Genomic DNA, 11,241 nt, shown 5'->3' with positions numbered 1-11,241 from the left:
TGACGTCACGCCCCCGATCTCGCGAGCCCCGCCCCTTCCGGCGCCGTGACGTCACGCCATCGATCTCGCGAGCCCCGCCCCTTCCGGCGCCGTGACGTCACGCCATCGATCTCGCGAGCCCCGCCCCTTCCGGCGCCGTGACGTCACGCCATCGATCTCGCGAGCCCCGCCCTTTCTGGCGCCGTGACGTCACGCCCCCGATCTCGCGAGCCCCGCCTCTTCCGCCTGCACCCTCATTGCTGCGAGCCCCCCCCCGTAACGGGAAGTGACGTCACTCGCAAGGCCCGCGCCCGTTCTCGCCTGGCTCTTCTCTTCCCTTCGGAGCGTCGCAGATTTATTTTTAAATTAAACAAATTTGAATTAAATTATATTCTAAACATGTCGCTAGAGACCGTACCCAAGGATCTTAGGCAGCTGCGGGCGTGCCTGTTGTGCTCGCTGGTGAAGGTAATGAAGTATGCGCGCTGTGTTGTGTGTGTGTATACGCTGTGTTGTGTGTATACGCTGTGTTGTGTGTATACGCTGTGTTGTGTGTATACGCTGTGTTGTGTGTATACGCTGTGTTGTGTGTATACGCTGTGTTGTGTGTGTATACGCTGTGTTGTGTGTATACGCTGTGTTGTGTGTGTGTATACGCTGTGTTGTGTGTATACGCTGTGTTGTGTGTGTGTATACGCTGTGTGTATACGCTGTGTTGTGTGTGTGTATACGCTGTGTGTATACGCTGTGTTGTGTGTGTGTATACGCTGTGTTGTGTGTGTGTATACGCTGTGTTGTGTGTGTATACGCTGTGTTGTGTGTATACGCTGTGTTGTGTGTGTGTATACGCTGTGTGTATACGCTGTGTTGTGTGTATACGCTGTGTTGTGTGTATACGCTGTGTGTATACGCTGTGTTGTGTGTGTGTATACGCTGTGTGTATACGCTGTGTTGTGTGTGTGTATACGCTGTGTGTGTATACGCTGTGTGTGTATACGCTGTGTGTGTATACGCTGTGTTTGTATACGCTGTGTGTGTATACGCTGTGTTGTGTGTGTATACGCTGTGTTGTGTGTGTGTATACGCTGTGTTGTGTGTGTGTATACGCTGTGTGTATACGCTGTGTTGTGTGTATACGCTGTGTTGTGTGTATACGCTGTGTGTATACGCTGTGTTGTGTGTGTGTATACGCTGTGTTGTGTGTGTGTATACGCTGTGTGTGTATACGCTGTGTGTGTATACGCTGTGTGTGTATACGCTGTGTTTGTATACGCTGTGTGTGTATACGCTGTGTTGTGTGTGTATACGCTGTGTTGTGTGTGTGTATACGCTGTGTTGTGTGTGTGTATACGCTGTGTGTATACGCTGTGTTGTGTGTATACGCTGTGTGTATACGCTGTGTTGTGTGTGTGTATACGCTGTGTTGTGTGTGTGTATACGCTGTGTTGTGTGTGTGTATACGCTGTGTGTGTATACGCTGTGTGTGTATACGCTGTGTTGTGTGTGTATACGCTGTGTTGTGTGTGTGTATACGCTGTGTTGTGTGTGTGTATACGCTGTGTTGTGTGTGTGTATACGCTGTGTTGTGTGTGTGTATACGCTGTGTTGTGTGTGTGTATACGCTGTGTTGTGTGTGTATACGCTGTGTGTGTATACGCTGTGTTGTGTGTGTATACGCTGTGTTGTGTGTATACGCTGTGTTGTGTGTGTGTATACGCTGTGTGTATACGCTGTGTTGTGTGTGTGTATACGCTGTGTTGTGTGTGTATACGCTGTGTGTGTATACGCTGTGTTGTGTGTGTGTGTGTGTATACGCTGTGTTGTGTGTATACGCTGTGTGTGTGTGTATACGCTGTGTTGTGTGTGTATACGCTGTGTTGTGTGTGTATACGCTGTGTTGTGTGTGTGTATACGCTGTGTTGTGTGTGTATACGCTGTGTGTGTATACGCTGTGTGTGTATACGCTGTGTGTGTATACGCTGTGTTGTGTGTGTATACGCTGTGTTGTGTGTGTGTATACGCTGTGTTGTGTGTGTATACGCTGTGTTGTGTGTGTGTATACGCTGTGTGTATACGCTGTGTGTATACGCTGTGTGTATACGCTGTGTTGTGTGTGTGTATACGCTGTGTTGTGTGTGTATACGCTGTGTGTGTATACGCTGTGTTGTGTGTGTGTGTGTATACGCTGTGTTGTGTGTATACGCTGTGTGTGTGTGTATACGCGGTGTTGTGTGTGTGTATACGCTGTGTTGTGTGTGTGTATACGCTGTGTTGTGTGTGTGTATACGCTGTGTTGTGTGTGTGTATACGCTGTGTGTGTATACGCTGTGTGTGTATACGCTGTGTTGTGTGTGTGTATACGCTGTGTTGTGTGTGTGTATACGCTGTGTTGTGTGTATACGCTGTGTGTGTGTGTGTATACGCTGTGTGTGTATACGCTGTGTGTGTGTATACGCTGTGTGTGTGTATACGCTGTGTGTGTATATACGCTGTGTGTGTGTATACGCTGTGTGTGTGTATGCGCTGTGTTGTGTGTGTGTATGCGCTGTGTTGTGTGTGTGTATGTGCTGTGTTGTGTGTGTGTATACGCTGTGTGTGTATACGCTGTGTGTGTGTGTATACGCTGTGTTGTGTGTGTGTATACGCTGTGTGTGTGTATACGCTGTGTGTGTGTATACGCTGTGTGTGTATACGCTGTGCTGTGTGTGTGTGTATACGCTGTGTGTGTGTTTATGCTGTGTGTGTGTGTGTATACGCTGTGTGTGTGTTTACGCTGTGTGTGTGTGTATACGCTGTGTGTGTGTTTACGCTGTGTGTGTGTGTATACGCTGTGTTGTGTGTATACGCTGTGTTGTGTGTATACGCTGTGTTGTGTGTGTGTGTATACGCTGTTGTGTGTGTGTGTGTATACGCTGTTGTGTGTGTGTATACGCTGTGTGTGTATACGCTGTGTTGTGTGTGTGTATTCGCTGTGTTGTGTGTGTGTATTCGCTGTGTTGTGTGTGTGTATTCGCTGTGTTGTGTGTGTGTATACGTTGTGTTGTGTGTGTGTATACGCTGTGTTGTGTGTATACGCTGTGTTGTGTGTGTGTGTATACGCTGTTGTGTGTGTGTGTATACGCTGTGTTGTGTGTGTGTATACGCTGTGTTGTGTGTGTATACGCAATACTTATGGTCAGAATGCAAACAAAAAAACATACTTTGATAATATATGCATTGTCTTTGGCGTCCTCTGCTAGACCAGAGGACGCCAAAAGGCCGTTTGAGACGAGGCTCAAAAGAAAGCTGTCTCTGGTGTGGACCAATCAGTTTCAAAGACAATGCATATATTATCAGAGTATGTTTTTTGTTTGCATTCTGACCACAAGTATTGTGGTTAATGCAGACATGATTCCTCGTAAAAGGTTTCAGTTTGGTGTTTTAACAACTTAACACATGTTTTGTTGCCAGAAAAAAGGGGAAAACCTATTCTCATATTTAGGTACTGGCAAAGGAGGTCCCATGATGAGGTTTTCAGTGTTTACACTTTTGATTGCATGACAGTCGATACCCTTTCCTCTTGAGTACAACAGTTGCAATTCGCCAGAGGTTCACGGTTCAAACCCAGCAGACCGTCCTGGTTATTACTGAAGATGTATTAACCGTCTTCTTGGTTCTTTCGGTAAAGTCACGTAGAAGGGAAATAATAAAATAATAAAAATAAAACATTAAATAATTCTCACGACGTTTCGGCCACAACACAAGCAGCCGTCCTCAGGTGAAGACCAGGTCTGTCGGGGAGACAGCGAATCTTTCATTCAGACGCTGTCTCCCCTGAGGACGGCTGCTTGCGTTGTGGCCGAAACGTCGTGAGAATTATTTGATTATGTTTTATTTTTATTATTTTATCATTTCCCTTCTACGTGACTTTACCGAAAGAACCAAGAAGATGAATCCCTGCAGTCACGAAAGCTTTAAATCGAAATGTATTAACCGTTTAAGGTAATATAGCCATTAAAAGAAACGCAAAATCAAGCTAAAAGCATCGACATTTACGTGGCAATCACTGATTGTGCCAGACTGGACGCGCTCGCTGGCAGTGTGTCAAGCGGAAAAGAGAAATACCGTAACACTGACAAATGTGTGTTGAGTTTCTTTGTTGAGCCAACGCAGCAGCATCTCCAAATAATCGGTGTAACAATTGGCTCACCATTGCTGATTTGTAACCTCAAGGTATGCGGTCGTGTGATGTTGTATTGTCGTGTCCACGTAGACCATTGACAAGTTCGAGTACGACGGTTGCGACAACTGTGACACGTACCTGCAGCTGAAGGGGAACCGCGAGGCCGTCTACGACTGCACGAGTTCGTCGTTTGACGGGTGAGGGACTCCTTCTGGGCTTTTTCAACAACATCCAGAGTCCAGCACCCGATCGCCGATCTCACTGGTGGAACCTCTGGGATTTAATCTCTTGCCTCAAAAACAACGGTCCACAATTAAATCGAATCCACACGTCTAGTATGTATGTTGAAATTATTTCGCACCGTTCGTAGCCAACCGTGCTAATCGGAGGTGCGGGGGAACGACAACAAACTAAACACACAAAGCAGTTCTAAGGAAATTCGTTTGTCAATCTAGATTTTAAAGTGTATAGCTCCAGTAGCTTCCTAATATTGAAAGGAAGAGCGTTCCAGATGGGCGCAAAAAGCGTAAAATCATGCTGAAAGCATCTACAAAATATTACGCCATCTGCTCCGCAACGGATGTTAAGGATGGTGTGCCTACATCATGGTCCAAATTGGAAAAGTTATACCGCAAATCACTCAATTGGGATTACATATAGCAGCATGGCCACCTTGCAATGAAACTACTGCAGATCGTCTGTGAAATACAACTGTGCCTTTGTGATGGTAGCCTTGTGCTATAATAATGGCGTGAATACCAAGTGTACGACATTTTCAATTATCATTTGAAATTGGGTTAACATAGAGGAAGTTATGCCGAGGTTTGAATGTTGTCGAGAGTTGTGTGTGGCGAGGAATCAAACCCTGGTCACAGAGATTGTAGTGCAGCGCGTAATTTTTCAGTGCGTAAACCCTGCCTCTACGCACAATACTATGAAATAGGTCTGGCAGGTCACAGGATAGACTCAGGCGTTGTGGGCTAACAGCCTGTGACTGATGTCTCACTCACACTCCCCACTTGGACTCGTGCATTAGCTGCATTACACACCCTGCTCTTTGTATGTAGCACTCGCGTGCCTCAACCCACAGATGCAAAACATGTGCTGATGTTCTCATTAAAAAAAGTGTTTGTCTTTACAGAGTCATTTGCATGATGAGCCCTAAAGACAGCTGGGTGGCCAAGTGGCAGAGGGTTGGTGAGTGCTTCCATTAATTTCTTCATTCAGCTTGAGCCTCACCTCGGTCTTAGAAAGTACAGCGTGGAAATGTTCACCCAGGATATTCACCTCACTGGAAACTTTGGTCAACAATGGCCGAACGATGTTTTACATTTGTCATGGAGTTTTTGTATTATCTTGAGACAAAGTGGTATGATCCTTGTGTCCAAGAATGGCTGCACAAAATATTTTGACATGACGTCAAACCCCCCCCCCCCCTCAAGTTGCCGTTTTATCTTTAAACAACAGGCAGTGGACTTAGCCACATGAGATGCAGTTGCTATGAGATTCCTGTTTGTCAAGTGACGGTTAAACCAATATCTTTTTATGCAGTCATTTGTGACTGGGCTAAGATGAATCAGATTCCGGCACTTAAGAACCGTATTAATCCTGGGTGGCTGCCTGGATTCAAACCCAGGATCTCGGCAGTGCCCCGCTCATTACTCTGACGCCTAAAGGCACCCCGCCACCCCAAGTGTGACTGTTTCAAACAGAAATAATGCTCGTGATAAAAGTGTTTGGAGTCAGATCGCGTAAAAGTAAATGTGTCGTACATCCACCTCCACCCCACACAGCCAATCAGTCAGGTTTGTCACTACCTGAGCACACCGGTGTGTTAGATAGCAACTCACAACATTACCCACTGCACTACAATTGGAAATGTTGTGGTTTTGCTCTCTTAACACACCGGCATGCTCAAGTGGTAACGAATTGGCAGGTTCTGTTCTCGTGACAATCCTTGCTAACTGGCCGTGTTGGGTGGAGGTGGGTGTACGAAACATTGATGTGCTCCAACCGAAAAAACGTCGTCATGAATGATATTGGTCACGGAAGCCTTGTAACGTCTGAGCGTACATTGTTGGTAGTTTAACCCTCGTCCGTCCTTTGTGTAAATTGACTGCATAAAACTATGTCCCACTACACTCCCTCCACCCCTCACAACTGTGTCCCTCTTGTATAGCATCATGAGATACAGTTGCAATTCAACGCTCTGAATCTAAACTCCACCACCGCGTCGTTTTTTGTGGTCGTGCTGCTGCGCAGCTCTCCGTTTTGTGCTTGCGCCACGTGCTGTTCGGCACGATGTCTGACATTTCGCTCCACGAGTTGGCAACTGCTTCAGGAACTAAATGTTGAACAACCTCCCAGCACGTGGAGCAACAGAAATACCGCCCGGAGAGTCCAACTGTATTGTGTTACTACCCACAGATAACTTCAAGCCGGGCGTTTACGCCATTTCCGTGACGGGGCGCCTCCCTCTCTGTAAGCCTCTCATGCATTCATATTTGTGCCGCTTTTGAAGTTTATAGACGGGCTATTGTATTTCTTTGAAATATCCTTTGGGTTCATTATACGCACTCAAGTCGTGTACAGCTAAATCCACTGCTGGATGAGGGCCTCCCCATGTCGTACAGGCACGTGGTGGATATTTTACCATACTTTAGCACGTTGGTTAGTGCTAGTCGATCAAGGTGGGGGGCACATGCATGGGAGCATAGAAGTACATTTTGCTACACATTTAGCGATATTGCCCTCTGCTGTCCACCACATAGCACTGCGAGATAACCGCCTTGCGACGGTTGTGGTGACGTAATCGCACTTAACCAGATGCCTATGACAGACCTCCCTTTAAAAGAGCCTAGAGCATAATAATAATAATGCCATGATGTCTTCCTGGCATGTCGAGGGTAAGCATTTCAATCCCACAAATTACAAGAGGTCAATCGGTATCTGCATGTAATATATATTTAAACTGATCATGATATCGTTTTAGTGCATGCATTATACTTTCCATTTTACTCTGCTGGCATTTGTAGAATTTAATTTGTTCACATGTGGATGAACGATGTTTATCCTGGCTATACAGGCACATCGCACCGATTAAGTACGTGTGTAAACACAGCTGATTGACGGACACACAGGGTCAAGTGGAGCCTAAGGGGCTGGAGCAGAGGTTCAGTGGTCAGCGCACCTCACTATGAACCTGGCAACCCGAGTACAATTCCGAGTTATGGCTAACATCAGATGCAAGTGACATCCTGCACCTCCGATTAGCACTACTGTGTGAAAGAAGCTGTACCTATGTAGAACTTCTTCTGCACCGTACGTTGCCAACTGTGCTAATCGGAGGTGTTGTACTTTTTAACAATGCCAAATATCAAAGTTCAACATACATCTGAACCAGTTCTGGGTCCCTCCCCATCAGCAATCCATATTTATCAATGTGGTGAAGTATGGCCTGCCATCTGGCATTGGATTGACAAATGGCTGTAAATTATTTGGAGCCTAAGGCACTCCATTGGCAGCGGTTTACAAGCAAAATAACCAAAGGCAGTTGCTCTGTTTCCCCACAGAAAGTAAATATACACGTCGGCTAACATGTCACATTCTCATTTCATCTTTTCCGACCGACAGCAATTGTGCGGGAGCTGAAGAGCCGAGGCATCGTGTACAGGTCCCGCGACACCTCCACCAAGGCTTGAGTGCCGTGCCGATGGCCGACAATGCCACAGCCAAGTCGCAGCAAGACCCCATTATCTTCGGTCTTTACCTCCCTCACCAATAACATGCGGATCGCGCTGTTGAACGACACCCGCGTCTTTTAAGCGACTCGTTGTGATGCAGCCCACGCGTGCATTGGTTTTGTACACTCATCAAATATGTGTGTGGTTAACGAGCTTGGTGTCATGGCCCAACCATCGTGTGTATATTCTACGCGACTCGGAGTAGCGATGACAAGCTTGAGGCAGAAATTGTACGCAAGACAACGCAGTTTTTTTTGCCGGTTAACGGCATCGTTCTTTTATTTGTGAGATTTTTCTTGTGTATTCATCAGTTTGTGTAACCCGCGTTAATAAAAGCATCTTTTCAAAACCATTACATGGCTGTCACTTAAAATTTTAAATGTCAAAATTCTGCTTTTAAAAGTATATAACTACAGATTCACTGGAAAAAATGTTGTTCCACACTATTCTAACTCAAACCCACACTTGTGAGAAACAGTGGTTTAGCTTTTTCTATCCATGGCCTAATGTGTCGACAGCTGTACATTTCTGCACTGGGCCAATTAATGGAATGGGGGTGTGGATGAGATTTTTTAAAATTAATTCCAGGAGGGTGCATCTCCTCCACAATCTTTACCGCTGGATGTTGAGTACCGTGTTTCCACCTGTACATTATGATGAGTACTGAATCGCACTCCATTCAGATGGGTCTCCTTGGCACTTATTTGACTGTGTGATTTTATGGCGCTATCCCACACTTATTTGTCACAAAACTCTCAACGTGGTTGTGAAGAGAATACAGCAATAAAGGCAAAGGTGGAGCCCTGCAACCGCTTGCCCACGCTACTGCTGGCAGAAGGGCCTTCACTAGAGGGAGCTCGAGGGGGTGTTTGGCCTACTCTACCATGCTGATCAAGCATATTGGAGCAGTGGGAGTACCCACACTTTATCCCACCACAAGTGACCTGCCGATCGACTTGTGAATCCAATTTTTACTCCTGGGTGGAGAGAGGCAGTGGGGGGTGGGGAGGGATTTAAGAAATTTGCGCCATTGGTTCAACTGCCGTGCCGAGAGATGGAATCGAACTGGTGACCTCTGGATTGGTGTGCTGACCATTACACCACCTTGGCAGCTCCCTCATCACCCTCATGAGGTGCATGGTGGGGGAATGGTGGTGCAGTGATTAACGCACTGTGGCATGGATTTGATTCCCGGCCACAACTAGCATCAGTGGTTATCTCAACCAGTCCTACCACCCACCCTTCCTCACCTTAACCAACATGCACTGACCAGCATGTTGAAAGTATGATCAAACTACCCTCAAGACCGACACGGTGCGGGGAGGCCTTCCTCCAGTAGTGGATAGACAATGGTGCTGTAGAGCGAGAAAGGATCGAGACGGAAGCAGCAGCGGCACCCCACGCCTCACAGTTTGCTCTTCACGTCCGCCGCCTCGCCCATCACCAGCTGAGTATCCCTGGCGACGTCGTCGTAGCAACCGCGTCCCTCGGCAGTGAGCACCGGCGTCAGGTCCTGCTCGCACCACCTGCCAAGAGCCGAGGATTCCCCATGGTAACCGTGCCGCACATCTGTGCCAATGCACCCCGCCTCCGCCAACCCGCACCGACTCGCAGTGGATTAACAAGAGGGGGCGGTGTGTGTACAGCTGCTGCGTATGTTGCAGGGGGGTGCCATTACGAATGCAGATGTATATTGAACTTATTTAGCACAGTACGATTACAATGCTCCCGCCAACTTGGGCTAGAACAATGCCCTCCCCCAACTCTTGGGTACTCTCTGTTGTGTTAATTGTTTTTTTTTGTTCAGCAATCCAAACATGAACATGTTTTGAATATTTGCATAAATTAAAAACTATTGTTGGGTAAGCGATTTCATAAATGTAGTGTTGGCATCAAAAAGAGATTTTCATCGATGCGTCATATTCGGACCCAGCTACCAATACAGTCAGTGCTGCCGATGACAACGCTGCTGCCGCTGCTGCTGCAGCTCATGACAGGAAGACCACGCTGTGAACGACGATGCTGCTGTTAGCAATGATCTTCATAACCGTGACCATAATCCTGCTTCTGATGAGAGGACCATGGTGACGATGTAACTGATGCCCGACGTTTGAGAAGCGGCCGTTGACCTGTTTGCTGCATAGACGTCAGCTGGCTCGGCACCATCCCAGAGCGCATGGTCGATCAGCAGGCACCCTGCAATGAGAACGTGGATTTCGGTTGGCGTCGGACCGAGACTCGGGGTCAGGGTCACGGTCAGTGTGCGAGCTGAGCAAGTAAAACAATTCTGACCTATGAGCAGTTGATTAACAGAGGGCTAAACGTGTTAATGATTATTTAAATGTACTTCATTAGTATTCTACCTGCCCATTTATCATTTCAACTGTGAAGGATGTGGTTTTTACCATGTGTAGTGAGTCCAACACTTTATTTCAGTAACTCAACATAACATAACACAACCTAAACTTGGGTGTTGAATGCCCATCGAGCCACGCTACGGCAGAACTAGACATGGTTCGCTATCCCGGCCCGGACCACAAGCTGGGTCCTGGACCGCGTGGCTAGAGGCTTCTTTTACCCGACGTGGATCTTCATCACCAGCAACACGAAGAACCCCGAGCCACTCACGGGGCCCCCGTTATATCGGCCTGGGCTGGGGCTGGCTCCGCCCCTCGCCCCACCCACCTTCTAGATCTCTCGAGCTCTTTCCCGACGTCTCCCGAGAGCTCTTTTATACCACGTGACCGCCCAGCGGCCCCCGTCCACCGGTGGCCCCCCTCCAATATCATCCGGTCACGTGTCAGCAGGTCAACCGGCGTACCATGCCCCAACGTAACCCTGGCTGGCTGACACTACTTCTCGCTCCCTCACCGGGAGCCCGCACTGCACACTGTACGTGGTGCCTCCGCGCTGACCAGCGCTCACCCAAGCCCCGCTAGGGCCGGTACTACACCCCGTAAGCGGGCTGCACATAATGACAACACATTATCCGCCGTGGCTTCGTAAGCCCAGCACCACACAGTGACATACAGTCACTACACATGTGTAGTAGGTTCAAGGAGACTTGGACGACGTAGTCGGAGGCACACTTATTTATTGAACGTTCCACTATATACAGGCCAAGATATACAACACTCGAAGGGGTATCGGCCCCTTCACTCGTCTAACAGGGAACCCCACAATCTCTATCCCGGCTAGCCTACTCCCAGGTCCTCCACTACAGAGCTAGGGGAGGCTAGCTGACCCAGCTCTGGCCAAGCTGGGATTACGGCACCCTGAGTCCCCAGACCGGCTCTTACAAGAGCATTAGTTCTGGGCTCTCGGGGCCACGCCACTGGCTTGCCCTGGTCGGTCCTT

The 11,241-nt window shown here is 47.9% G+C and overlaps 2 protein-coding genes across 9 annotated transcripts in view; one reads left to right on the top strand and one right to left on the bottom strand.

Moving 5' to 3' along the window:
• The first annotated feature begins 250 nt into the window (after positions 1-250).
• On the top strand, positions 251-8,236 carry SUPT4H1 (SPT4 homolog, DSIF elongation factor subunit). Its single transcript, XM_078873508.1, has 5 exons — positions 251-447; positions 4,232-4,338; positions 5,283-5,338; positions 6,569-6,622; positions 7,775-8,236. The coding sequence occupies exons 1-5, from the start codon at positions 379-381 to the stop codon at positions 7,840-7,842; spliced, it is 354 nt and encodes a 117-aa protein (XP_078729634.1). The 5' UTR covers positions 251-378; the 3' UTR covers positions 7,843-8,236.
• Positions 8,237-8,319: 83 nt separating this feature from the next.
• The window catches only part of LOC144945197 (acyl-CoA dehydrogenase family member 11-like), a 94,357-nt gene continuing 91,435 nt past the window's right edge, over positions 8,320-11,241 (bottom strand). For all 8 annotated transcript variants that reach the window (XM_078873503.1, XM_078873499.1, XM_078873501.1 and 5 more), the window contains 2 exons: positions 10,014-10,080; positions 8,320-9,410 (listed from right to left, as the gene is read on the bottom strand). In XM_078873503.1, coding sequence (XP_078729629.1) covers positions 9,290-9,410; positions 10,014-10,080 — 188 coding nt within the window. In that variant the 3' untranslated portion in view covers positions 8,320-9,289. The remainder of the gene's footprint in view (positions 9,411-10,013; positions 10,081-11,241) is intronic.

This window comes from Lampetra fluviatilis, chromosome 37 (genome assembly GCF_964198595.1).
Source record: "Lampetra fluviatilis chromosome 37, kcLamFluv1.1, whole genome shotgun sequence".
NCBI classification, from domain to species: domain Eukaryota; kingdom Metazoa; phylum Chordata; class Hyperoartia; order Petromyzontiformes; family Petromyzontidae; genus Lampetra; species Lampetra fluviatilis.
The sequence above is the reverse complement of the archived record's forward strand: the minus strand, read 5'-3'. Positions and strand labels throughout refer to the sequence as shown.

What these genes read in the sequence shown, in the direction of transcription:
- SUPT4H1 (XM_078873508.1), top strand. Translation starts at nt 379, where the DNA reads ATGTCGCTAGAGACCGTACCCAAGGATCTTAGGCAGCTGCGGGCGTGC. An exon ending in TGTTGTGCTCGCTGGTGAAG is followed by an intron (nt 448 to 4,231) that starts GTAATGAAGTAT and finishes GTGTCCACGTAG; the next exon opens with ACCATTGACAAGTTCGAGTA. An exon ending in GACGGGGCGCCTCCCTCTCT is followed by an intron (nt 6,623 to 7,774) that starts GTAAGCCTCTCA and finishes TCCGACCGACAG; the next exon opens with CAATTGTGCGGGAGCTGAAG.